The sequence below is a fragment of the Elgaria multicarinata genome, chromosome 2 (assembly GCF_023053635.1).
Source record: "Elgaria multicarinata webbii isolate HBS135686 ecotype San Diego chromosome 2, rElgMul1.1.pri, whole genome shotgun sequence".
NCBI classification, from domain to species: domain Eukaryota; kingdom Metazoa; phylum Chordata; class Lepidosauria; order Squamata; family Anguidae; genus Elgaria; species Elgaria multicarinata.
The window spans coordinates 121,802,256-121,829,641 of NC_086172.1; the positions used below are offsets into that span (position 1 = coordinate 121,802,256).

At 43.3% G+C, this 27,386-nt stretch overlaps 1 protein-coding gene across 1 annotated transcript in view; it reads right to left on the reverse strand.

Moving 5' to 3' along the window:
• Positions 1–27,386, reverse strand: part of LRP4 (LDL receptor related protein 4) — a 121,655-nt gene that overhangs the window by 33,515 nt on the left and 60,754 nt on the right. The window contains exons 5-12 of the mRNA XM_063118433.1: positions 15,539–15,655; positions 11,318–11,431; positions 10,383–10,499; positions 6,080–6,208; positions 3,274–3,393; positions 3,020–3,142; positions 1,224–1,349; positions 151–285 (exon numbers count right to left, since the gene is read on the reverse strand). Coding sequence (XP_062974503.1) covers positions 151–285; positions 1,224–1,349; positions 3,020–3,142; positions 3,274–3,393; positions 6,080–6,208; positions 10,383–10,499; positions 11,318–11,431; positions 15,539–15,655 — 981 coding nt within the window. The remainder of the gene's footprint in view (positions 1–150; positions 286–1,223; positions 1,350–3,019; positions 3,143–3,273; positions 3,394–6,079; positions 6,209–10,382; positions 10,500–11,317; positions 11,432–15,538; positions 15,656–27,386) is intronic.

The following is a 27,386-nucleotide window of genomic DNA, read 5'->3' on the forward strand; positions in this document are numbered from 1 at the left end:
TGACCTTGAACTTGTTTAACTCCTTGTCTCTGGCAATGCTAGGGCAGAGGCCAGGCCAGAGCCTGAGCAGGAATCTCAATCCCACAGCCACTCTGTTGGTAGCTATTCAGGCTTCTGCCCATAGATGTGTTCAGCACTGAGGTGGCTCACCGTGACAGGACCTGCCATCCTCCAGGAGCCTGTAGCCTGTGTGGCAGGTACACTGCACTGTCCCTCGAGTCATCTGGCACTTCTGGGCACAGCCTCCATTGTTGACATTACAATTTTCCTCTCCGGTTCGAGGACCTATGGAAGAAACACAAGAAGCAGAAAGCAATGGTAATTCCCATTTAGCTGTTCTTTTGCTAAACTGGTATTACAGAGGTTTCAGAAGCCAACTGGCAAGTTGATCCTAAGGAGGGAAAGAGGCATGTCATATTTCATGGACCGAAATTCATCTTTCCAAGCAGAAACCTTGCCAGGATTCTTAATTACATACGCCTTGGGCCGTTCCCTTCCACAAGGCGCCTGCTCTCTTACTCTCACAAACTCCCATGCTCCAAGATTTGAGAAAACAATACTGTGGGTGGGTGGGAAGAGGCTTCTAACGCCATTAGGGAGACCCCTTGATTCACCTTCCTTCAGTGTCTCTCGTCTCTTCTCCCCTGAAGTTTATTCCCCCAGCTTCTTTCCTGCTGCCTTTCCAACAACCACCCATTTTTCCCTTTTCCTCTCTAGCAACTGTTTTCCTTTTCTTGCTCAAGAGATATTGGTCTCCTAATCAACATTAGCATTAAAATAGTCATGACAGAGACAGACATATGCTTTGCCTTCCCTCTTGTATCTTGATTTCTCAAGTGGCAAGCTCTCATGATGGAGAAGAATGGAAATGCCAACAAATGAGGCCCAAAAGTGCCCCTCCCACTTTCAGTTGTACGCCTAGCTGCATTGTTGTTCTTGAGATCTGTACCCAGGGATACCTGTACATGAGGAATGTATGGGGTTTTCTTTTAATCTCTCCACTGCTCTGTCACAGGGATAGCTCATCTCCCCTACAATAGGAGCTGAGGTACCTTTTCCTACCTTTAACACACGTCAATGACTGACATACGTGGAATTTTGCCTTGCAGCCTCTTCTGCCTCTAGGACTGACTCCCAAAATAAATTATGGGCAACTGGAGGTGATAGAGGGGTGTGTGTGTGTGTGTGTGTGTGTGTGTGTGTGTGTGTGTGTGTAGACTTACGGCAGTTTTGTTCAGGGCTCTCGTCACTGCCATCGCCACAGTCGTTTGCACCATTGCACAACTTCCTTTGGCCAATGCAGCGTCCATTCCCACAGAGAAATTGGTCAGGGGCACACTGCGGAGTTCCTAAAGGGAAGAAGGAAAAGTGAAAAATAGTAAGAGATGGTAATCTCGTTTACTTTTCCATTCGCAGCCGCATTCTGCAAGTTTCCAGAGCCTTACTCCAGTATTTAGCACAGGCCTTAGTCCCTTTAAGGAAAATCCTCCATTGTATAGGTATTCAACACATGTTGGCCCCATTCAGAAGACACCTTAAACCACAGCTTTAACCATGGTGAATAAAACAAAAAGCCTTATTCACCGTGGTTAAAGCCATGGTTTAAGGTGTCTTCTGAACACGGCCTGACTTTTTGGCTTAACCACCAGGGTTAAAGCCATGGTATAAGGTGTCTTCTGAATGGGCCCATGGATTCATTCTGGCTCTTCTGTTATGCATCCAGTAAATGAGGCTTGTTTTGTCTAGTTTGCCATGAGGTCTGCCTTTAACATGATTATGTTAGTGATTATTATTTATCGCTCTAGTGTTATTTATTCAGCAATATCTTGAACATTCTTTGGAAAGGCAAATAAAAACATTTTAAATAGAATTTCTAAGGCAGTCATTAAATATACATTGTTAGGGCAAAGAGCTTATTGGAGGTTCTACATGAATGGGCATCCAAAACAATGGGCTTCAATGTGTTTTGGCATTTCTTTCCTGTAACATGCCGTTCAGGTTTAATGATACCTAAAACGGCTGACCATTCCTAAGAGGAGTGTGACAAGACACCCATCCAGCATTAAGGGAATACTGATTAGTAGTATAACCTCTACCTACATTGCAACAAGAGGGTCCTCTAGTTTTGGATCGAGAATAACTGTAGGTCTTGGTATTACCATGTATATTGTTCCATGCTTGGTACTACTATGAATATTGTTCCATACGGAGTATTACCAAACCTATCTACATCATTCATTAAGAAGCCCTTAAATCCACCACTTGGAGGTTGATGCTGGGAGGCATGTGAATAAACGTCTGACGAGACCCTCAACACTGTCCTGAATATACTGTTTACTTTGAACAGCCTAAACTGACATCCTCCAGATATGTTAGAGTACAGCTCTCACCATCCCCAGCCAGCAAAGGCAATCTGGTTGGGGATGGTGGGAGTTGTAGTCCATCACATCTGAAAGGTGCCAGTTGGGGAAAGCTGCTTTAGAAAATGAGATAGAGGACTGAAACAGTATAACTGGCACCCTTCAGATGTGTTGGAGTATAACTCCCACCATCCCCAACCAGATTGCCATTGCTGGCTGGGGATGGTGAGAGTTGTAGTCTAACATATCTGGAGGATGTCAGTTTAGGCTGTTCAAAGTAATCAGACTTTGTGTTTCTGGTATCAAATGCTTCATCAATTAATACAAGGGCCCAGATGGAAAAAGTATAAACAGAAAAAAGCATAGTCTGCTTGCATGCAGCTCTATTTTTCCTGCCCCTTTTACGTTTCCCCCCCTAATGCTTATTATAATAAACAAATAAAATAAATAACATTTATTGCCCTGTCTGCTATCACAGGCACCAAGCACCAGTGGTTTTTATACCTAATGTAGAGGACCGGGATGTACTGGCTTGTCTTATCCAGTAGTTGAAACCAAAACCTGGAACTCCGTCCCTAGTTCTGGATTACCATAAACAACAGCTGAGCCTAAAACGGAAAGCTGAATACAAGAAATGCAACCTCTTCCAAGGTTTTCACCTGTATCACAGTTTTCTTCATCACTGTTGTCAGTGCAATCATCATCCCCGTCACAACGCCAAGACAGGCGGACACAGCGGCTAGATTTACAACGGAACTGGTCAGCTGTGCACATAGATGTCGCTGAGGAAACACAAATGGGACAATTCAGCAAAGCTGATCTGTGGGCCTCCCTCCCTCCTTTCCTACTCTCCCGTGTGCTCAGGGCTGCCCGTTCCTACACCAGGCCTTCCCACAAGCCCCAAGGTACTCACTGCAGTTCTTCTCATCCGACTGGTCGTCACAGTCAAAGTCACCATCACATCTCCACCCTGCATTAATGCACAAACCGCTGTTGCACATGAACTCCCCAGAGCGGCACGGCTGGTGAGAGGCTACAGAGAGAAGACAGCATATTGTCATCCATGCTCCGTTGAGCCCAAACTAGAGGAACAGGCCCAAGTGCCTCAGAGTCATGTTCCAGATCAAACGCTGGAAGCCTTCGGTTCTAGGACATCCCCTTCCCTAACATGGTGTCCTCCATATGGGTTGGACTGCAACTCCCATGATCCCCAGCCAGTATGGCCCAGCATTTTAGGGATGACTCCAGAGGATGACGCTTACTCCTCAAAAATAATTCCTGCAATTCCTTCTACTATTGGATACATATGATGAGAAGGCAGCATCACTTCATGAATCATTGCAAGTCAATAGTTGCAGCAGAGGTTGCCTGGCAGCCAGGAGGGTTATCACTGGGGCAAGCCTATTATAAGCCAGGCCCAAACTCTGGGAGGATTTTGTTCCGGAACATGCACACCCTCCCCAATTCCACATTTTGGCACCATCATTAATATGGTATGAAAAAGAGCCAAAGTCCAAATTTGCTGCAGCCATCCATTTATTGGATAAATGCAAACTTGAATGGCAGAAATCATGTGCATGCCTCCACCAGGGGCTTTGGAGAGTTGCAAGATTTTATGAACAACCTTATGAATAGAGATCAAGTAAAGACTGCTATCCTGGCAATTGAAAAAAGTTGCTGAAGTCTCTGGATCTGAAGAGAGTTATTGGCAAACTTGCTGCTGTTTGCAACAAAAAATAACCTAAATAAATATGTTGCCAATATAATCCTTGCTGTAAAATTGATATGCAGCGACAAAAATAAAGACCTTCATCACACCTTTCTCCTGCAAATTATCATCTCTGCCTAACCAATAAAACCAGCCAAAGAAAAAGCAATCAGTTTTCGAATTATGGGGGAAAGATACGAAGACTCTTCAGGAAATCCACAAGCCCCGTCCCTTTTCTCCTCCAAATTTCAGCCAAAATATAGCAGCCCCCCCCCCCCCAGTATTCTAGTCAGAAGCTAAGGGGGCTGTCACAAAAGGTAGGCAGGCCAGCCAGGTTCCCCCTGCCCCCCTCCCCAGGGATTCAAGCATAAAACAAGAGCAGCTCTAAATAGGCAAGTGTGAGTAAACAAAGAAATGCAGACCTGGAGACAAGACTAGGAAAATAGCTACAGGGAGACACGGCAGAGAAATCCAGGCAAGAGAGGCATGAGGGGACCTTGAATGGAGGAGAGGGGATCATGTCCCCCCAGAGCCTTCCAAAACAGCATGTAAGAGGGCCCATCACAAAAGATAGGGGAACCAGGGGCCACTCTAATTCAAGCATTGTCAACAAAGGTAGGACTTCCCCTTTCTTCAGCTTGATGTCTGTATTTGGTCTAGCAGCCAGGAATGTCTGAGGAAAGCCAGTACATGGTCTGAAACCTGTAACAGAGGATCTCTACAATCACTAATTTTTTTAAAAAAGTGCTCTCTAGCCATCAAGGTTGTGGGGCTAAGTTTGAAGATGCACCATCTGCTGCATATCTGTTACTGGAAACTTGAGACAGAGATTTCAGAAGCTGGAAGAAATCTTTTAGGCACCTGCCCACCCCCTAGATCCTAGTCCCGATTGCCTCACCCCTTAGTGCTTGTCCAGTCCACGTATCCCCACTCCTTCCTTGCCTTACCATTCCATTCTTAATTCTGAGAAAATCCACTATGGCTAACACAATGGCTAAAAGTATATTTATGCCAATTGCTGGATTAATTTTGAGCACAGAATCTGAAGATTAACATTTAAAGCCCTAAACGGCTTGGGGCCAGGCTATCTGAAGGAATGCATCCTCCCATATGTACCTGCCTGGACCCTAAGGTCATCCTCAGGGGTCCTTCTCCGTGAGCCCCTGCCAAAGGAAGTGAGGCAGGTGGCTACCAGCAGGAGGGCCTTCTCTGCTGTGGCACCCCGGCTGTGGAATGAGCTCCCTAAGGAGGTTCGCCTGGCACCTACACTATATTCTTTCAGACGCCAGGTGAAGACCTTTTTATTCTCTCAGCATTTTAACAGTCTATAAATTTAATTTTAACTTTGCGGTTTTAAATTTGTATTTTAAAATTTGTATTTCTGCACTGCTGCTGACTTTATCCTGGTTGTGCTTTTATATTGCATTTTAAATCATGTTTTTATACTGTTTGTTTTATACTTTGAATGGTTTTAATCTTTGTGAACCGCCCAGAGAGCTTCAGCTATTGGGCGGTGTAAAAATGCAATAAATAAATAAATAAGATTCTTGATGCAGCAGTCTCATTTTCTTTAAGAAACGAAACTGAACTGTTTCAATTTGTTGTGCCTGTCAACTGCCCATTTGCCTCCTCCCAGGGCCAGCACCAAAGGTAAGCCTAGCTGGGCACCTGCCCAGGGCCACACCCCAGCAGGGGCCCATTCACAAGAACCCCTTGGACTTACTCCTCCTTTCCACCATTGCAACCTGCTCCTTCACCTGCCTCTTGCTCCGTTCCAGACAACGGTGGTGGCGGGGAGGAGCAGGAGGTGCCACGGCCTACTTGCTCCCTGGCTCCTCTGCCTGTCAAGCAAGCAAGTGGCTGCAATGATGAGAACGAGGAGCACAAATGAGGAGCACAATCACCTGATGATAGTGGCAGTGAGAAGGCAGGACTCACTCAGGGAGGGGAGGCATTGAGGGGGTCTTGCCCGAGGGCTCTCAAAAACTTGCCTCCACCCCAGGCAACTTACAGCAGTCAGATTCATCAGACCAGTCCCCACAATCATCATCTCCATCGCAGTGGTAGATGTCCAGGATACAGCGGCCGTACGCACATTGGAACTCCTCCAGGCTACACGTTGCTGCTGGAATATCTGATGCTAACAAGGAAGGAAGAAGAAATAAATAAGACATATTTGTATGCACGCCAATTGCATCGTTCCTAATGCCTTTCAAGATGTGTCTCTTTATCAAGGGATGGGTCTGTGACCCATCCCTTGATTACCTAGGTCGTTTCTACACCTGTCTTTTTTCCAGGGATCATCCCTGTGCATGCAAGTGACACACAGGGGATCCCGGGAGCAGGCAGGGACGATCTCTCCATTTTCCTGGGATAATCCTTAGGTGTAGAAAGGGCCCTAGAGATAACTAGAAGTGAGGTAGTCCCATTTAGTTCTTTAGGGAGTTTTAGAAGCAAATGAAGAATTCCCCTTGATATAAACACACATCTTGAAATGCATTGGGAACAATATATTGGTGCAGCTGTCTTATGTTTTGGTTCGTTCACAGCTGTTGTTTGATCCTCTTTGCTGTTGTTCTAATAAAAGATCTCCAAACCACTCTGTGATGCTGGTATTGCAGGGCCATAGGAAGCAAAGCAAATAACACAGTGTGTCACCAGGCAACAGCATGTACGCAAGCCTTCTCGGTAGTGGCACCAACCCTCTGGAACAGTCTCCCACCTGTGGTTTGAGAGGCGGAAACTGTGATGAGCTGCAAGCCCCTCTTGGAAATGCATTTATTCACTCGGGCTTTCCCTGGCTTGTAATCGATTATGACACTGCTCTGTTTTACTGATTTTGTTGAAAAGTTTTCTTTAAAAGGTTTTTATATTGCTTTTTATGTGCTTTTATGTAAACCGCTTGAAGATCCTGGGATGTCAAGCAGTACAGAAGCAATATAAATAAATAAGAAAGGCAGATGTTGTACACACAAGCTTGCCACTATACTGAAAAGTGTCACGGTGCTACCTGCAGTGAAATGCAATTGTCTGTAATGGAAGATACTTTGTTTTGGGACAGAGCATTCACTGCTTTATACGCATCTATCAGGAATTAAGCCCCCCACCATTTCTTAGTATTATCTCAATGTTATGTACCAGGAAAATAAAAATCAGAGTGTGTTCACATGTTCAAACTGCTCACATCATAGACCTTATGTCTTTATAAACTCCCTTATTGGGGCATACGCCGGATGGGTAACAGTGAGTGATGCTAGGCAATTTCACACATTCAGGATGGCATCATGCACAGAGTCAGTATGTGTGCAGGGTGAGGGCTGTTGTTACAGGAATGCCTCTATACATCCCAGTACAGCAGGCATATCATGCCACTGAAAAGTAGCCCTGCAGCTGCTTTTCAGTGGCACCACACCCTTATGAGTGTTACCAGAAACAAAATTCTTTGGGCGTACTCATGTGTGTAGGTAGGATGCCACACACATTAAAAACTGCAGGCTTCAGCATGTGCAAATCCACTCTCTGCTGATCACGTGTTAAGTGCAGTGGTCACATGTACGTGCCACAATGTGTGAACTCATTTGTGATGAATCACAAGCATTCCAAGTACTTATCCTGTGCTCAGAGCAGTAGGGCACTGCTGTTCTTTAAAGTCCTGGCCCTGAAGATCAAGCTACAACTTCTAAGATAGCTGCAGGGCATCACAGAACTATAACTCTCCCCTATCCCTGAAGTCACACCCAGATACACCTAAGAGATGAAGGACTATGCCGAAGCACGATGTTAGCCAAGTCGCAGATTGAAAAATGGAGGTGTTCGTTTCAGGGCTTGCTTCTGCCAAAGCTACGGAGCAGAAGACACCACAAGCAGTGCCAGGCCTTTGAAGAGTACCGTTTCTCTCGGAATGCTGCCAGAACAAACATCTCTTTTCCACATAAGAATTCTTCCCAGGCACACTCTGACCCTGTACAGGACCCAGTATAATCGAAGACAAAGTTTTTACGATGTTGCCCTTCTCCCAGACAATCCTTTATCGTACCGGAGAGTCCCGCAAGCAGAATTGCACAGGAGAACAGAATTCTCTGTGTTGCACAATGTGCCCATGAAACACTGTCAGGATTGCAAAATCCAAAGCACTGAAAAAATCAGAACCACAATGCAGAATAGAAAGGAAACTTTGGCAAGAAATCTGAGCAGCCAGCATTGCCACAAGAGGAGCGTCCAAATGAGTCAGGTATAAGTAAATCTAACAGTGTTTGAGGGAAGGCAGCAGGTGACCATTGAGCAGTCAACTAGGTTTGGCCTTCCCTTGCTAGCAACTCATCCTCTTCAACTCCAAATACCAACAAGCAGGAATAGATAGCTTGGGGGGGGGGCAGAGAAGAGGAGAAGAGGGGGCAGGCTACAGTTTTAAAATGAGGGGAAACCCCTCACTCGTTATTTTTTAAAGGTAACATATTAGACAGACTTTTGGAAATACACAGAACTAGGAGGTTAGCTTATTAATCCTAATTTAGACATGGGTAAGGTTAGAGTATTGCTCCTCTTCCATTCCTGAGGCACAGATGTATATTAATAACTAGTCAGAGAAGGCACGGCCAGTGGAGAGGAGAGAGTGAAGTTGGCTTCCTCTCTGAGCCTTTTCCTGGCTCAGAAATCTTTGCAGCTTTGGCGCCTTGCCAGCTCTCATTATCTGGAGAGATAAAAGGCAACACACACACACACACACACACACACCTATTCCCCCACCCTTGCCCTTCAGGAGCTGGCAGCCCCAATTGCCTTCCCCATCCCCCAACCCAAGCCTTTTGAAGTTCCCTCCTATCTAGAACAAATTCTGCTAAATGCCCTTGAGACAAAAGTGGGGGAGGACCAGAGTTCCGCAGTTGGCACAGACTCCAGCTACTGCTTAGATATGGGGGTCAGGGTGGAAACAGAAACCTGATAAAAGGGCTAGGTGACCTGTAGAAATGGGGGTAATCCACAAAGGCTAAAACTGGTTCCCCCCACTCCAGTACTCCATCACTTAACTGCAAGCTCTTTAATTTGCTCATGATAAATTCTTAAGCAACAAAGAAAGAGGAGTTTGGAAGGGTTGATACCAGCGTGCGTGGATCGGAAGGGAGGAGAGGAAGAGTCCTGGGAAGTCATCTATCAAAAGAGCTTCCTCTGGTTATTTTGCACAAATTAAAACAGATTCTCTCTCCCAACGTTTACTTTATTGTACCCTCTTTCCCAAGCTAAAACTTTGTTCAAGGTCTAATTCAAAGTCCTGATAATTCAAAGTCCCAGTAATCAGGAAACAGATAGGGGAAACAGCCTCAGGCTGCCAAAAGATACCAGAATGATACAAAATGAATAGCCCAATGGCTTTTCTTGGATCAAAAGAATAAACAGACTAACTTAAAAATAGACATGCTGTTTTTGCTATCATGTTAGTCTCCCACAATTAGTAACACGGAGCCTTTTGACATGCACCCAAATATTACCAGCACTGGTTTGGTTTGTCTTGGTTGCAGATTATGAAAACACTTGCATATCTTATTTTCCTGCTTCCACAGGGCAACATGTGGGTGGGTTCAAAATCACACACTCTTGTTTGGACAAAAGGTCATTTCCAGCTGAACTGTTTTCCACCTAAGTGTTCTTTGGAATAACGCTCAAGTAAGGATATGGATGGAATTGTGACATTGCAACTGAAAATAAAATTGTCTTCTCTCTGAATAGGTTAATAGATTCCTGGATGTTTCTACCTATGATTTTTCCTTGAAAAATATATATGGATTTTCAACTCCAATGTAACTGTTTCCATCCCTCTGTTAGAACCATTCTAAAAAGCATTATTTCTTTGGGAGAACACATTACTCTTTTAATACAGAAAGAAAAGGATGGCTTTCTGGGACGTCACAGCTATCTTAATCTATATCCATTATCATTTCATTATCAGAGGGAGGAGGAGGATGTAATTTTAAGCAGGGGTTTGGATTCGGGAGATGGAATTTGGCAAAATGCCTGCACGGATTTGCACTTCTAATCTATATGCTCTATCACACCATACCAAGGCTAAAGTCATAGTAGGTCCCTACATAAAGGTTGAGAATTCTGGAGTATGCCTGGATGTTTATTACACACGATCCCAGGCACCAGCAGAATAAGAGCTCAGCTCACCCTTTCCCAATGTGGCAGCCCCCAGATATTTTGGCCTGCAACTCCTACAACTGGCTGGGCTGATAGGAGTTGAAGTCCAAAATACCTGGTGGGCGTCCGGCTGGGGAAGGCTTAACTGCTACAGGTACTGTTGGAAAGAGGCGACTTACGGCAGTTCTCTTCATCTGAGCCGTCCTTGCAGTCCGTATCACCATCGCAGAACCAGTGCTCAGCTATGCAGCTGCCATCACTGCAGCGGAATTCTTTGTCTGAACACTTCCTCATATCTGCAGGACAGAACAAGGAACAGTTCAATTGAAAGATCAACCCCACCTGCCAACCCTCTTAGGAATCAGAGGCACTTGAGGGTACCTAAAAAAAAATCCCATCCCCAAGCCCACATATAGGCTCACTGCCTAGACAAAGCATGTGCATCCTGTTTAGTAAAAGGCACTGGGAATTATGTTTTTTTTTAAAAGGAACATTCAGGAATTCTGAAGGGTTGGGGTTCAGGAAGTATATTACCATGAAGTGTGGTTTGGCTTGAAAGAGGGACTATATAGAATGTAAGCCTATGCGGCAGGGTCTTGCTATTTACTGTTTTACTCTGTACAGCACCATGTACACTGATGGTGCTATATAAATAATAATAATAATAATAATAATAATAATAATAATAATAATAATAATAATACTCTCCAGCAGTAGCAGCAGCAGCCGCTAGTCAGAAATGGCAATCAGGATGGCCCCAGTTGCTCAATCTAGCAAGCCAATTTCTCCCTCTGCAATAGTAATTCCCAGCCTTTTTATTCCCCCTGTGGAGACCTACTTATATAGTCTCTTGACTTGGTTTTGATCTCATCTGCTGACTGAGAAGTACTTGCCAACTATTGCCTAATGGCCTTATGCTATGCTAAACGTCTGCTGCTGGCACCATGTCAGACTTCCTACAAGAATCTCAAAACGTATCATTTTCAGGCCATTGCCCTAGGACTGAAGCCCATGCAAGCTCTTTCCTAATAACCAGTCCTATGATGGTGCTGCTGTGGGATCTTGCTGTCCAAGTTCCTCACGCCAATTTATCTATCACAGCCAGGCTACTCACCGCACTGTTCATCACTGTTGTCGCCGCAGTCGTTGTCCCCATCACAGTGCCATAGGCTGCGTATGCAGTATCCATTCTGACATGAAAATTCATCCTCCTCACACTCCCGTGGAGCTGTAGGGACACACAGTATAAAAAGGAAGAGATCACCGTGTGCTACCCAGCATCCTTGGAACCAGTGAACAAAAACAGGTAGCAATTAGAGTGACCACAATTGCGCATTTTTGAACTGGGGAACAAAAAGGGGTAGCATTCACAGCGGGGAAGGGAGACAAGGTGGGTTTTGCTGCAAAGTTCCCCGGAATACGTGCTGGAGCCAGCTGCAGGACTGAGGAGGAAGGAGGGGGTGAACAACCTACAGCAATCCCTATCGCCTGTCAGGTTACCATGGGCTGTTCAGCGAACAGCCTATACTGCATAGCTTATTCACAGGGGTAACTTGGCACTACATACCAACCCACTCAAAGAGTCCAAAAGAGCAGCAGGAAACGACTGCTAAAGATGCATGGTCACTAAAAATTGGGCAACAGGCTTTGAGGAATTAAAAACATCAGTGGAGAAGATGAATACCAGGGTGGAGGGAGTGGAACAACGAATACCAGGCATTGAGGACCACAATTGCAACACACACTGGAAGAACATCAGAGAAAACTGGTCTCCTTATAAGCAAAGATCTCTGACTTACAGGGTGGGCATCACAGAGCACACAGAGGGTGTAATATAGTAGAGTCTGCAGCTAACTTACTTAGGGGTTTACTCAATCTACCAGACAGATGAAATTTCCAACCCCAGGACTTGAGCTGTTGAGGGAGAAACAACCCAGAGTTAGAACCCATGGCTTGTTCCTGGGTTTTTCTCCACCAACCACCCAGAGTTCTCCATTTGGATATCACGGAGAACCACCCAAGGATGCAGCGTCCCTGGATTGTTTTGTGCACTGGAAGCAGGTGAGCAGTCAGGAGGCAGAATGCTCACTCATTCCCAGACACTCCCAAGCAACCCATGGTTAACAAACCATACGTTGTTTCATTGTGTGAACCAGGTCAATGAAACAGAAAACAATAAAGGGAATGAAAATTGAAAAATCACTGGGGCCAGACGGCATTGAATGGTACAAAACCCTCCTTCCCATGCTGACAGATTTGGGCCAAGAGAGCTCAGAAATTTCTATGACTGAAAGCATGTATGGTGCCAATATATCATTAATCCAAAGCTAGGATGAGACCCACAACTATGTTCCAACTACATACGAATTTCCGTCATTAATGTCAATACAAAAATCCTAACTGCTACATTAGCCAATTATCAAAAACAACAATTTGTCCACCCTTTTACACCCTACGCAGGTGGTTTTTTTTTTACCTGGGAGGCAGGAAGCCCACCTCCTTCAGCTGCTCTTCAGCATTATGGCTAAAACTGATCAGAAGCATTCTCCAGTGCTGATCCTGTCACTGGATGTGGAGAAGGTCTTTGAAAGGGTCAGCTGGAGTTTCCTCATAGCTACCATGCACAAACTTTAATTCCCTCATCAGTTTCTCATTTGGGTCCAAACATTATATAGTTAATAGAATTAAATCAGACCTATTCCCACTTCACCATGGCAGGATGTTCCCTTTCCCTCTTCTTTTCAACATTGCACTTGAGCCATTACTATGTGTAAGTTGACAAGCCTCAGACATCAAAAGCCTCAAAGCAGGAGGCTGCAAATATAAACATGCAATCTTTGTGGATTATACTTTGTTACTTTTAACAGACCCATACACTAGTGTACATAGCCTCATGACACTAATGGAGGACTTCTCTGGATAAACTGGACTAAAAGCATCATCACATCTAGGGCTCATCTATACTAAGCAGGATATTCCACTATGAAAGCAGTATGAAAGTGGTACATAAAAGGCAGGAGCCACACTACTGCTTTATAGTGGTATTGAAGTGCACTGACAACTGTTGGGGCCCATGGCACATACCATATACCGCTTTCATACCACTTTCATAGTGTTATATCCTGCTTGGTGTAGATGTGTCATGGTCCCCAGCAGTTGTCAGTGCACTTCAGTAACCACTATAAAGCAGTAGTGTGGCTCCTGCCTTTTATGTGCCACTTTCATAGTGGAATATCCTGCTTGGTGTAGATGAGCCACCAGTCAAATGCGCAGCTCCCATCGCTTCTTCTGTCACTGCTCCCACGTCACTTCCTGAAAACAGGAAGTAATTAGCCCCATTCAGTCCAGTAGGAGATAGCAGCAACTGGACTTAATGAGGTTTTTTTGTGGCGCGATAATGGCCAGAAGGGGTGGAAGACAGGCGAGAGGCAGACGACGTCATGTGAATAATTCGTGAGTGCCCAGTAACGAGCGTGTAGTAAAACACTCGTCGGATGGAGCTTTAAATCTGAAGTCACATCCATTGGATTGATTCCTCACACCACACAGTTCAATGACCGGCCATTTACTTGGATGACAGATAGCTTTAAGTACCTTGGCAATACACCTACAGATCCCTCAGATCTGCTACAAATACTGCAAAGCTTTGAAGCACTTTGCAAAATCGATGCATTTCTGTATGCGACTGTCCAGCAAGAATTGTAGCCAGACCTAGAGCATACTCAGATTAAATGGAATAAGAAGCTTAAATAAAAATTAAAACCATCACAATGGAAAGTTGTACAGCTATAACCTGCCTGGTCACTGAGGTCATCCGAGGGCCTGCTCCTGGTGGTTCCACCTAGATCCATCCTCCGATTGGAATCCACCAGGGGAAGAGCCTTCAGCGTGGTGGCACCCCTCCTGTGGAATTCCCTGCCTCTGGAGGTCAGGCAGGCGCCAACCTTGTACTCCTTTCGGCGCCTCCTGAAAACATCTTTATTCCAAGAAGCCTTTCTTTAACATGCAGCCTTGGATTACTGTTATTGCTTCTTTTAAATTTTGTTTTAACTGTTTTTATTCTGTTTTTATTTTCATTTTTCCTTGTACACCGCTCCGAAATTTTTCAATGGGGAGCGGTATATAAATATTCTAAATAAATAAATAAATAAATAATAAAGATCTCTACCTTAGATCCCTTTCTCAGGCTCATCCAACAAAAATATACTCCCAGGATACATTGGAACTCCGATCTTAAACAAATCCTATTCTATTCAATTGCTCCAGACTATCAAAGGACACATACATTTAAAACCGACATATGTGAAGTACAGAGAGCCTGATTCTATAGGGCTACACACATTTCCAAACTTTGCAAATGTAGAAAGCTATCAGGTCCCCTGATGTGGATCAATAGGTGAAAAACCCTTGGAACCCGCAGCTCAGGAACAAATCGTTTACATTAAAAATTTGTTTGAGAGCCAATGTTAGTGTTGGACTGGGGAGACCTGGGTTCTAGTCCCCACTTGGCCATGAAGCTCACTGGTTGACTTTGTACCAATCACTGACTCTCAGCCTAACCTACCTTGTTCTGAGGCAAGAATGAAGAGGAGAAGAATCATGTATGCTGCTTTGATGTCTGGCAGAATTTTTTTAGAACTCTATGTAGACTGAGGCGTCCCCCTTGCAACACCCAGCCTCCTGCGCTATCAATATCATATCATCTGTTTTATCCTTCATCATTTTCTTCCTTAAAATAAATAAATCTCCCATTCCTTTTCCTCCCCACCTCAACCCCTTTCTTTTGTTTCTTTCTTTTCTCTTTCTCTCTCTCTGATTGGGTTCGGATGACATGAAACAACTCTTGGCTGTCAGTTTCATTATTCAACTCCCAATTGGGGATTGTCGTGTTGCACAAACCTGGCAAGTGCAGGTTATGTGAGGATTAAACAGCCCTGGCATAATCCATGGTCTGTTTTAGGGTTATATGCAGGTTGTTTAAGCCTTGCATAACCCATTTGCCAGGTTCGCACAACAAGACAAACCCCGAGCAGGGGTTGCATATTCAAAATGGTGGCTGCACACATGTTGTGCGAACAGCCCCCATATTTTTTAAATATAATATCATAAATAGGCAAATTAGCAAATGTGGAAGTGATAACTGCAAATGGTTTAATATGTAAGACCCAGAACTTAATACACACCAACAACCTGAAGGGAAATGTGCGGGGAGGAACCAGGAAAATGGAGCTTTAATGTTATATATCTTATATCATCAAGAGGGGAGTTCTTATATTGTTTAAAAAAATCTCATTTTTTTTTTAATAAAGTGTAAATAACAACCACAAAAACTTACGGCAGTCCTGCTCATCAGAATCATCCTCACAGTCATTGTCTCCATCGCAGACCCATGAACGACGGATACATTTGCCATTGTCGCAATGAAAATCCAAAGGGGAGCAAGTGGGCAGCACTGCAATAAAACCAGAAAAAGAAAGGTAAAGTAAAGCTACTAGGGACATTCAATGATATATGTTTACTTTTAAATCCTATTAATATGCACCATGGACACTATAGAAAACACACATTTTCAAGTTGTGAGAACAATCACTATCACCATGCAGGACATCTGTGAGTGAGCAAAGTTGCCACACCTAGGAACACACCTCACCGCTTCCCAAATTCCTTTAATACCCAGTTTGGTCCCTCCTAAGCACATCTTCTACCTCCAAGAAAGCACAACTGTGTGATGCCCTTCAAATTATGTTCCTAATTACATTAAAAAAGACAGCTAATTTCGTCCCTCCTGTAGATTCCAAGTACATCTGATTGCTACCACAACAGACTAAACAATACTGATAAAGAGTCATGTTAATGAAACAGGGGACTAGGCAAGTCTTCATTAGAAATAAATCTTGGCCTATGAAATGGCAAGGAACAGCCAGTCTTTCTAACTAGAATGCTTATTTGAAGCTGTGGTGGACTTAAGGATACGCGGCCCTATAATTCAGAGCCCCAGGCCGCGCTGACCGACATCCCACACTTCTTCTGCCCACACTCACACAGAGGCTGTTCTACTTACGTAAGCAAATAGGCAACTTTCCTATATCTCGCTAGCCTCAGGCCTGAAAATGTACCATAACATAGAGATTGCAGACATTCTGCTCTCAATGCCAGCCAGCATTTTCACTCTCCACACCACTAGAAACATGCCCCATTTTCCATGTCTTATGTACCAAAACAACTTCCCTGTTGTCCAGTACCAGGATTTCAAAAGATTCCCAACAAAATGGCACAGGACAGGCATGACAGCCTTTCCACAGAGACACCCTCAAGAAATTTGCTACAGAATAGTGGGGCAGAGTTAGACTCATGCCCCAGTGAGTATGCTCAGTCCTCGTTAGGCTGTTTTAGGGATTCCCTCCCCAGTGTTTTTCCCCCTCTCTTAAAAATAATTTATATTTGTGCATACCTCAAGGTTTCTCCGAGTCTGCCCATCCCTCCCCCTTGTGTGTGGCTGGTGCCACTTTGGCTACATGAAGATTGGAAACAGAGGGAATGAGGAGGGACACACATCATCTTGACATGTGGAACTCAGGAACAAAAAAGACTTGTACTTAACCCATGTCCAGCACTCCCAAACCTCATGACATTTTTGCAAACAACCACAAAAAGATTCCAATAAATATTTATCCTCAAGCTTCTTCCAGCTTTCCTTTAATTCTATCCCTTCTTCATAACAGCTTTTTCCTCTTCCCAAAGCATACAGCCTTTTACTCCTCAGTTCTTCCTAAGTCATACGGCCAGTTCCAAACCAGGGGTATCTCCCCTAATTCCTCACAAAATCACTGAAGTCAGTACCCAACTCCACTTTTCTCCTTTGCCCCTTCCTTCCAGCTTCTGCATTCTTCATTCAAGCGAACACAGTGAATCAGGATAGTCATCAACATACTGAAAACAGACTGGAATTATTCCTCCTGGGCTGACTGACGTTTAAAACACAAACTGCTTTTTTTAGCTATTGCCAAAAAAGCTGATAATTCGTCTGGCTGCCTGCTAAAAGCAGGCGTTTTGGAAGAAAAAGCTACATGCTGAATATATAGGTGAGCCAGTTTTTTCCCCAGAATGACAGGTTTTCTCCCTTCCAAGCATTCTTGTACAAATTTAGAACTATTGGCCCTGGAAGACTGCCTAAGTAGCAAGTTCATCAAAGGAGATCATAACTCCTTTAGCTTCTTCTGTCTTTTAATAGTTTTTGGGACTCCAGTCCAGAAAGAGGAAAAAGCAATGCAATATAGGAACACTGTAGTTCAACTCACTAAAAAGAGAAGCACAACTTCTTTCTCTTTTTGGTTATGGTGTACGGGCTACCGCACAACAAATGAGCAACTAGTGTAGATTTGTTGCTCTATAAATTGATATTCTGGAAAGGCCCTCAGCATACCACAAGTAATAACTGCAATGAGAATGTGTATACAAATATCAAATACCGCTGTTCAATATTGCAAGTGTCACATACCCATGCCCCCCCCCCAAAAAAAACCCACCCTTAGAGAGGTGAAGCTGCCATCCCCAAAGGCTGGAATTCAAAAGGACAGCATCAATCAATCACAACCCAACCTCCTCTCAGGGATGAAAGAAACTCTCAGCCTTGTGAGGGCTGTGCTTTCAAGGGCTGCCAACTATGACTAGAAGGGAGAAGTACAGGATTTTACTCCTGACAGGTGTGTTCTCCAAAGGAACAGCGTTACTTCAACTATTTAAGAAACAAAGAGAGAGAGAGAGAGAGAGAGAGAGAGATTGTGGAACCCTTTCATCCCTGCCCAGTCTGCTGATACTATCTTCCAGCTGTCATCTGCTAGCCTTCTTCTCTACCAGAGACAAGGAATGGAGGGGGAAAGACTGCAGCAGTAACACAAGAAACGGGAGGAAAAACACTTCCCCTTCCACGTCTAGGAACGACACTCTTTTCTGTTTCCCAACACCCAACCATTTGGTATTGCTGAAAGTGCCTGGTACAAGCAATCTTCTCCAACCTGGCTCCCCACAAGAAATGTGTTGAACAACAACTCCCATTACCCCAACCACCATCGTCAACAGTCAGAGCTGATGAGATCTACAGCCCAACGTACATGGAGGGTGCCAGGTTGGGGAAGGCTGATCTAGTTAACTGCACAGAACGCCCCCTTTTTCTGTTCCCTGTTATCCTGACTTATGACAACACACTCAAACCTCTCTTTGCAGGGTCTTTCCAACAAGGATATTATACACTTGCCCTCTTTCACACTAGGCAGAAATTACTTTAAGAACAGGAGGAAAATTTGACCCAGAGAGCAAAGTAAAGAAGCACAGACTACTGCAACATAGGAGTGGAGTGCAACTGCGCTGGCTGGTCCCACACCCGGCTCTGTGAGAGGATTTATTTATTTATTTATTTATTGCATTTGTATATCGCCCCATAGCCGAAACTCTCTAGGCGGTTTACAGACAACACAATAACTAATGGTGGTTTAAATAGTCGACAGTTGGTTATTTAACTGACCATGGGTTATTGTGTTGTGTGGAGGGAGTTTTTTTAACCAATGTTTGCTTATTTGGCCAAAATAACCAATGCTGTACAGAGTTGGCTATTTGAACCACCATTGGTTATTGTGTTGTGTGGAGGGCACCACTGGTTATTTCATCAGCCACCGTTGGTTATTTCATCAGCCACAGAGTCGCAAGGCAAGAGCGGTCAAAGCGGTGGCTGCCACTCTAGTCCAGCTGGCAAGATAGATTGCCAGCTGGACTAGTCAATTCAGCATGGACTGATAGTCAACCCAATGCTGATCCTAATCCACACCACAGTTGATTATTATTTATCATGTTGTGTGGGGAGTACCCCCTAGATAAACAACTATCAAGTTTATTATTACCCCACCGTTGACTATCGTGTAGTCTGAACACAGCCTAAGTATTGGGACAAAGGTGGGAATCAGGTTTTCACAGCTATATGTCCACAGAAACCCAATTCTCACCTTTGCTCCAATGCATGGAGGTTGGGCACAGGGCCAGATGGCTCATTCCGCTTTCACCTGTTCACTCTATGAGAGAAGGGACTTGAATATTTGAGGCATTTTTATGCAGAAAACAATGACTAAGAAATACATTTATGTATGGTTTAGAGCAGGAGTGCACAAGCTTTACGGCCCCAAGGGCTGCATGTGATACTCGCTGGAGTGTATTTTATTTATTTTATTTATTTATTTATTACATTTTTATACCGCCCAATAGCCGAAGCTCTCTGGGCGGTTCACAAAAATTAAAACCATCATAGAACAACCAACAAGTTAAAAACACAAATACAAAATACAATATAAAAAGCACAACCAGGATAAAACCACGCAGCAAAATTGATATAAGGTTAAAATACAGAGTTAAAACAGTATAATTTAAATTTAAGTTAAAATTAAGTGTTAAAATACTGAGTGAATAAAAAGGTCTTCAGCTGGCGACGAAAGCAGTACAGTGTAGGCGCCAGGCGGACCTCTCTGGGGAGCTTATTCCACAACCGGGGTGCCACAGCGGAGAAAGCCCTCCTCCTAGTAGCCACCTGCCTCACTTCCTTTGGCAGGGGCTCACGGAGAAGGGCCCCTGTAGATGATGCATGCATACATATACATACAGGCAGGCACATGCATGCACACATCCCAATAATTGCCCAGGTAGATTGCTCTTTCCTCCCTGCTAGCAGCAGTGGGGAAAGAGCTATCTGTATGAAGAAACTGGTGGAGCTGAAGGTGGTTGGGAATTTGGCAGTGTTGGGAGGTAAGGGGCTGCAAGTTGCACACCCCAGTTTAGAGAGAGTGGACAGAGAGAGATTTATTTGCCCTCCCTCATAAAATAAAAAGTTAGGGTCATGCAATGAAGTTGCTTGGCAGTAGATTCATGAAAGAAGAAAGTTAACACTGCTTCACAACAAGACAAAATTAACTTGTTGTACTTACTACTTCAAATTGTGGTGAAGGCCGTTGGCTGAATTGGCTTTAAAAGGGGGTAAGATAAATTCATGGAGGATACTAGTGCCATCAATAGCTACGAGTCATGATAGCTAAACAAAACCTCCATGTTCAGAGACATTGTACCTATAAACTTGAAGCTTCAGGACAAACGACAGAGATGACTGTGAATCTACTGCCCTTCTTCTTATTATTATTATTAGTAGTAGTAATATATACTGCTTAATATAATAAAATCTCTAAGCAGTTCACATAAATATTTAAAATCACGTTTGAAAATGTTATTAATTTTTCAGCTACAATGACAATATCAATCACATTTAAAATACACTACTAAAAACTTCCAACTGCAATAACTGTACTTCTTGAAAGCATCTGACTAGGATGCTGGGTGAGATAGACTCTTCATCTGATTCAGCAGGGTTTCTTATGTCCACTCAAGTCTGCCTCTTCCATAGTCCCACCATTTTGCCATTATTTGACTTGCCACGCCAATGCACCATTACTACACATATTGAGAACAATCGCAGAGACTTGCTAAAAACGAAAGCACAGAAGTGCAAGAAACACAGCGTCTAGCCAGTCTTTCACACAGACATGCTACTCTTTCTTACTATAAACAATTTCCTGTCTTTTTACTATAGGTTTTCTCCCTCTTTGAGAGCTCCATTTCTTTCTCAGCCAGCCTTGCCAATTATAATGTACAGCACAATGCTGAGCCTTCTTTTTCATCTCAGCAACTGGTCGCCTGAAGGAAATTAATTTACTCGCCACAGGTAACCAGGTTCATACTTATTATTAAGTAAGCTCTAATTTATACACACAGACTTTCTATGGCTCTTCAGGCATCTTTGCACAAAGAGAAAAAGAGCTACACAGAACATTTACACACCTTTCCTTCATATACTTTAGGTTCCTGATGATGGTTATTAAATCTTAAATTTAGTTCTGTGCCTAGTATGCTCCTTCTACAAACTTGCCTTCAGAGTTGGGATGCTTGTGGAATTCCAATATGAACTGACCTGATCTGCATTTTCCTGGGTTAATGTGCTGAATGGAATGTAGCCATCCTTCGGCTTTTACACTTCTCCAAATTTTGCAATGCAGTTTTCAGCTCAAATTTGTATCAAAATATTTTTAAATGTGTTTTAAATGCATATTTTATAATATATTACACATACAAACGTGTATTTTTAGGAAAAATAAATTTAGAAGATCATTCTCAGAAAATTTCTTCATTAAGATGTATTGAAATGTGGATATTCATGCAGATTGTTTTAAATTCGCAAATTAATGTGGAAACGGAATGGAACACACTTACGAGTGAACATATGCAAGAGTGTCACATATCAAAAATAGATTGATCCGTCCACCCTTACTTCAATGAATCATTAAAATTAACTTGGTCTTATAATTTGCTTTCAAGTGTAATTCCAACCCTACCTAACACACAGTCTGAAGCAGCAGCATTGTCCCCCAAAAGGAGTTACATGAGGTTGTGGCCTATTGGATTGGGGAGATAAGTAAATGAGGCCTAATCCCACTTTAGCCTTCATTAAAAGAAAGATAGCCAACACACAATTTACTTAATTGGGGTTAGAAAGGCAGGCAGTCTCATCCTTCTACACACTTTCCTAAAGAGCCTCGTACTGATGTTAGAGAAACATGACCACAATTTACTCTCAAGATATAAACAAACAAAGAAGCCCAAATTACGTAAAACAAATCGGAATTATGAGTTAAAAACTCACAAACTTGTATGCAATCTGACATTTCCCCCCTTTCAGCAACTGGGCTAGCTTTCAGATGTGCCCATTTCAATTACACAGAGCCAATTTACACATTTATGGAAAATGTGCCTTTCTGGAAAGAAGGCGGGTGGGGGTGGGGGTGGAGAGAATCATATATTTAGATGCTTCCCCACATAAAAACATTCTGTACACACACTTGATCTTAGCCAAAAGACCGAGAAGCAATATAAAAGCACTCTGTAAACAGAAAGCAAGCATACCAAAAAGATAGCAAGGTTAGACCCTTTCCCCTATTTTAAAAAATATAAGTGAGTGCAGGAGAGTTCTGATGTGGAGGAGCACTCAACATGGGGTCCCCATTTGTGTTCTGAAGTGATACAATTCCAGGAGTGCTACGCCATGTGTTTCTAAACGTGGAGATCAGTCTTTCTTCCACAGCAATTATGAACCATTCACGTGAGTGATTTCATTCAGCTCATCATGGGTTAGCTGGCAAACTGTGCTCAAATACTATCAAACACTTCACAGATCCAAAGAGTAGCATGCACCTACTATCTCACTTATACTGCCAATCCTAGAGCATACTTACAAGAGTCCACAAGGATTTAATTATGGAGCCTTGTTTTTCTTCCTACGTGGTGTAATGGCTAAAGTGTTGGACTGGGAGTCGGGAGATCTGGGTTCTAGTCCCCACTAGATCATGGAAACCCACTGGTTGACTTTGGGCCAGTCACAGACTCTTAGCCCAACCTACCTCACAGGGTGGTTTTTGTGAGGATAAAATGGAGAGGAGAAGAATTATGTACGCTGCCTTGGGTTTCTTGGAGGAAAAAAAGCAGGATATAAATGCAATAATTAAATAAATAAATATGTCTTCATGGGGGAAGTTAAGACCTTCTTTTGTTTCACATTAATAACAAGAAGTATTTATGTTTTCAAATATTTAAGCAGGTTAAAAAGAAATTGTTAACCTGCAGGCTCACAACCTAACACCATGCACAGTTAGTTCTTGAGTCAATTACAACAGTCTGTAACTTCTTCCTGGTGAAATGCACTATGAAGTGAAAAAATGCTTTGTGATGTGGGCACTTCCATTAGACCTACCTCCAGTTTTGCTCTCTCTGACTCAAAAGCGACCTTTCCATCCTGGCCAATGAAGAGCTTGACATAACTAGAAAGCCTACTTAGCCCAAACCAACGTTATTTTTTAGTCCCACTAACTTTTGGAAATATTGTCTTCCTCTCCATAAAAAAGAGTAATAACTAGAGAGGAAGCTCACATTGCTGTGGTCTTTCCCATCAAATCAGTCTCTGCTTACTCTCCCAGGCATCAGCTGCAACTTTGAGGCTGCAAAAAACACACCACCGAACCCAGCACACACACCCCAAAACCCCTCCCTTCCCAACATATGCAGTCTTGAGCCCCAGCGTGACTAATCACCAAAGGCCTGTGCAGTAGCCGCCTGGAAGGGAATTTGCATGCTGGCTCTCTGGGGGAGAATTCTTCAGGCTCCCACAGGGTTAGGCCATTAGCGCTGGTTCAGAGCAGATACCATTATCCCATTGAACTGCTGCTACTCTCACGAGGCAACTGCTCAAAATGAAATTCCAGCCCTACAGGGAGCAGTTCCTCCCAATTTAATACTCTCCTTAAATATGAAAAATGAGCTTCAGGTTAGGGAAACTGAGAGGGGTGGGAGGGAAAATGACACAGAGGAACAGTTATACACAAAGGGGCCCCCTGATTCCCTCTTTAGCAGCAAACAAGCATGTGTGCCAATCCAGCCAGAGTCAGCTTGTGTTCACACTAGGCCGCTATATTTCTACCATTAACTTACAGCTAAAAAAGGGAAATGGTTCCTTCCCATTAGTGCAGGGCTTACCACTTCTTGAGCGGCAGTCTAATGTTAAATCCCCATTGGTTGTTTCTAGAAGATCCAGGGATAATTTCAAGCAGTCCAAAAGAACGTTAAAGGAAGGACAGCATACATAGTCCTGATATTACGGAGTTAACTGCTGTCATCCACTTGAACATACATAGTTAAATAGAGAATCAGTGGTTACATAGTTGGACACAAACCAGGCCCATGTTCAAATTCCCATTCCGCTACAAAGGTTACTCGATAACCTAGGGCCAGTCACTATTTCTTGGCCTAACCCAAGATTGATGCAAGGACAAAATGGAAGGGTGTGTGTGTGTGTGTGTGTGTGTGAACATGTACGTTGACCTCATCTCCTTGGAATAAGGAAAAGATAAAATAAATTAATAAAAAATACTAGGAAAAAATGCAGGATTGTTTGAGTTTCCTCAATCATTGTAAGAGAATAATGGATAATCATAACAGGTTGTGTACAAGCAGTTCAGCTAATTTTGTTTTCAGACAACTCAGGTAAAGACACTGTGGTTAAGACAAAGGAAGATCATGAGGGAATGTGGCTCATGGGCTGAGAAAAGTTACCTACCCTTCCAGAGATCTTAGACCAGGGGTAGGCAGAAGGTACAGCTTCAGATATTTTGGACATCAACTCCCAGAAGTCCTTGCCAGCATGGCCAATGGTCAAGAATGCTGGAAATTCATCCAAAACATCTGGAGATCTACTCTCTGTCCATCCTTCCTTAAGCCACCCCGAAAAGCATCTCTATCCCCAAGGCCAGGAGATCACACTCTTGTGCGCAATCTAGGAGAATGGAAATAGTTTAATGTAATTGAAATTGTAGTTTTAGGAAAGGAATACGGTTGGGGTGGTACCAGCAGGAAACAAATGAGAAAGATGCATGTAAACGCTATCTCAGAATAGACAGGATTCTCAATGTTTGTCACAGTAACATTTCCCATAACAAACAAATATTTGGTAACTATCTCAAGAAGATAGGAATTTTGTCTTGTTTCTTGACTCAGAGCAGCAGTCATGTTAGCCTGTTAGCAAACAAAACAGAATCCCATGGTACCTTAAAACTATTGTGGTATAAACTACAATGTCTAGTCCATGAAAGCTTATGCCACAGTGAATCAATTAGTCTTCCAGGTGGCACAGGACTCTGTGTGGTTTGTTTGTTTTAGCCAATCTATTGATAAGTTTCTCTACCAATTTTGTCTATGCGTGGGTATATGCACGTGTTCTATTGGGTTGAAATCTGCATCACTAAGGTTTCCGCTGCCAGTGAATGACCAGAACAGGGATCTTGGGATCATGGTGGATAGCTCAAGTGTCAACCCAGTGTGCAGCTGCTGTGAAAAGGGCAAATTCCATTTTGGGAATCATTATGGGAGACTGAAAGAAAACTGCCAGCATCATAATGTCTCTATATACAGCTATGGTTCAACCACAGTTGGAATGTTATGTACAGTCCTGGTCGTCATACCTTAAACATGATATTGTACAGCTGGAAACAGGGGGGATATAGGAAACCATGTTAGCCTGCTGCAGCAATAAATAAATAAATAAATAAATAAATAAATAAATAAATACTCTTGTGAAACTTTAAAGAAAGAATTTCTGTCACACTATAGGTGTTAATTAACACCCTGAAACCCTAGAACAAGCCATGGTTTTCAAAGTGGTTTACAAACCACTACAGCCAGCCACCCTTGCCAGGTTCAGACATCGTGACAACCTGCACCTTGTGAGGCTAATTAATCTAATTAGGTGGCTTGTGACTGGTATAGATGGGGAGGGAAAATAAGCCACCGTGGGTTATCCTGAGTTGTCAGGTATATATAAAGTAGATGTAAGGATAATGGGAGCTTATTTTCCCTTCATGATTGTGCGAACCCACCCATTGTCAATGGCAACTGTAAATATTTTACATGCATTTAAGTTTGAACATAATTATCACTGTCTGTATTTCTTGCATTTCATTCCCTTCTGAACTCATTGCTACCATTTTACGCCCCCCACCCCGTTCTCCCTGCATCTATGTGTGACAATTCAGGATGATATTCCATGCATCTAATGAAGTAGGCTCTTATAATTATAATTGCATAAACTGTTATAATATGACAGCTTATGCAATTATAACTTTGGCCTTTGCTAGACTAGGCTATATCTTGGGGTCATACCTGGGATCGTCCCTGTGCGTCCAGATGACGCATAGGAGATGCTGGGCTCAGGCAGGGATCAACCCTCCCTGGCCCCGGGATATAGCCTACCCGTTTTGGCCTGCATTTTCCCGCTGTCTCGAGACCGCGTGTGGCCCGTTTTCATGGCTTTTCCTGGCTCTGTGCGATTACTCACACGGAGCCAGGAGCTGCGCCCAGCAGGGGCAGGGTGGGGGGAGTGGGGAAACCATTTTTAAAAACAACAACAACAACAACACTTACCTTTACGCACAATTGTTTGTGCACGTGGTTCCCTTTAAAAGTTTTAAAAAATGGCGGGCACAATGGCTCTCTTCGTGAGGTCGCCTCGCCTTACGTGTAAACGAGGGTGACATCCCGCGATACTTGCATCGCGGGGGTCTCCCCTTGTCCGTTGCGGATTTACTGGTAGGTCTAGCAAAGGCCTCTGTTAGTCCTTAATGTGCCTCAAGAATCTTAGCGATAACATTGTTCATCTGTTTGGGAAAAGGGATGAACTGAGGTCTCTTCTCCTCACCCCCTTCCCCAACCTTGGAACAAGTTAAAGTTTAAATAGTAAATCTTGTTTTTGTTTACATCTTGTTTGCATTTGATGTTTTATTGTTTTTTAATGGTGTCTGTTAGCTGCTTTGAGCTTATTTAGAAAGAAAAGCAGGATACAACTTTTTAAGGCCAATGTGACTTTTATATTGGGACTGCAGAACAGTTTCCAACTTCTTATACAGGATCTAGAAGATATTCCTCAACATCTGTATCCCTTGTAGGGCCAGTGTTGCAGTTTCCAGAACTCAACCAACTAAATTTAGTTGATGGGAAATTGCTTATATGCTGTGATTCCAAGTGCTATATACAATATAGCTACATGAGTTGAGAAGCACTGACTGTCTTGTGTCCATGCCATGACTAGCGTGTAGCAACCCAACTCCTCACACTGCTTCAATAGCAAGCAGTGGTCCCCAAACCAGCTTTGAAAAAACAGAACAAAAACAAAAAAAAAACATGGAAAAGCCTAGTGATGTCATGCATAAGTAAACCACAATAAACAACATTTTCTAGCCAGCTGCATACTTGACGTTGTAGTGCCACCAATAGGAAGTTACTAAGCAGATGCAGATGCTGGGCATTCAACTGGAAGACCCTTTGGTTTACTGCTACCAGAAACTGCTTCACCTCTTTGCAGATACCCAGCCTGACATGCAGTATGCCTTCCCACAACTGACATGGGGCTGCTTTGTTTTTCACTGACATGGGTGGGTTTTTTTTAATTCTTAATTTTATCATATGCCACTTTGGGCATTTTATGACGAAGAAGCTAATAATCCCCCTGCCCCATTTTTAATTAAATACAGGGAAGCTTATTTTACTTATTCATTTGT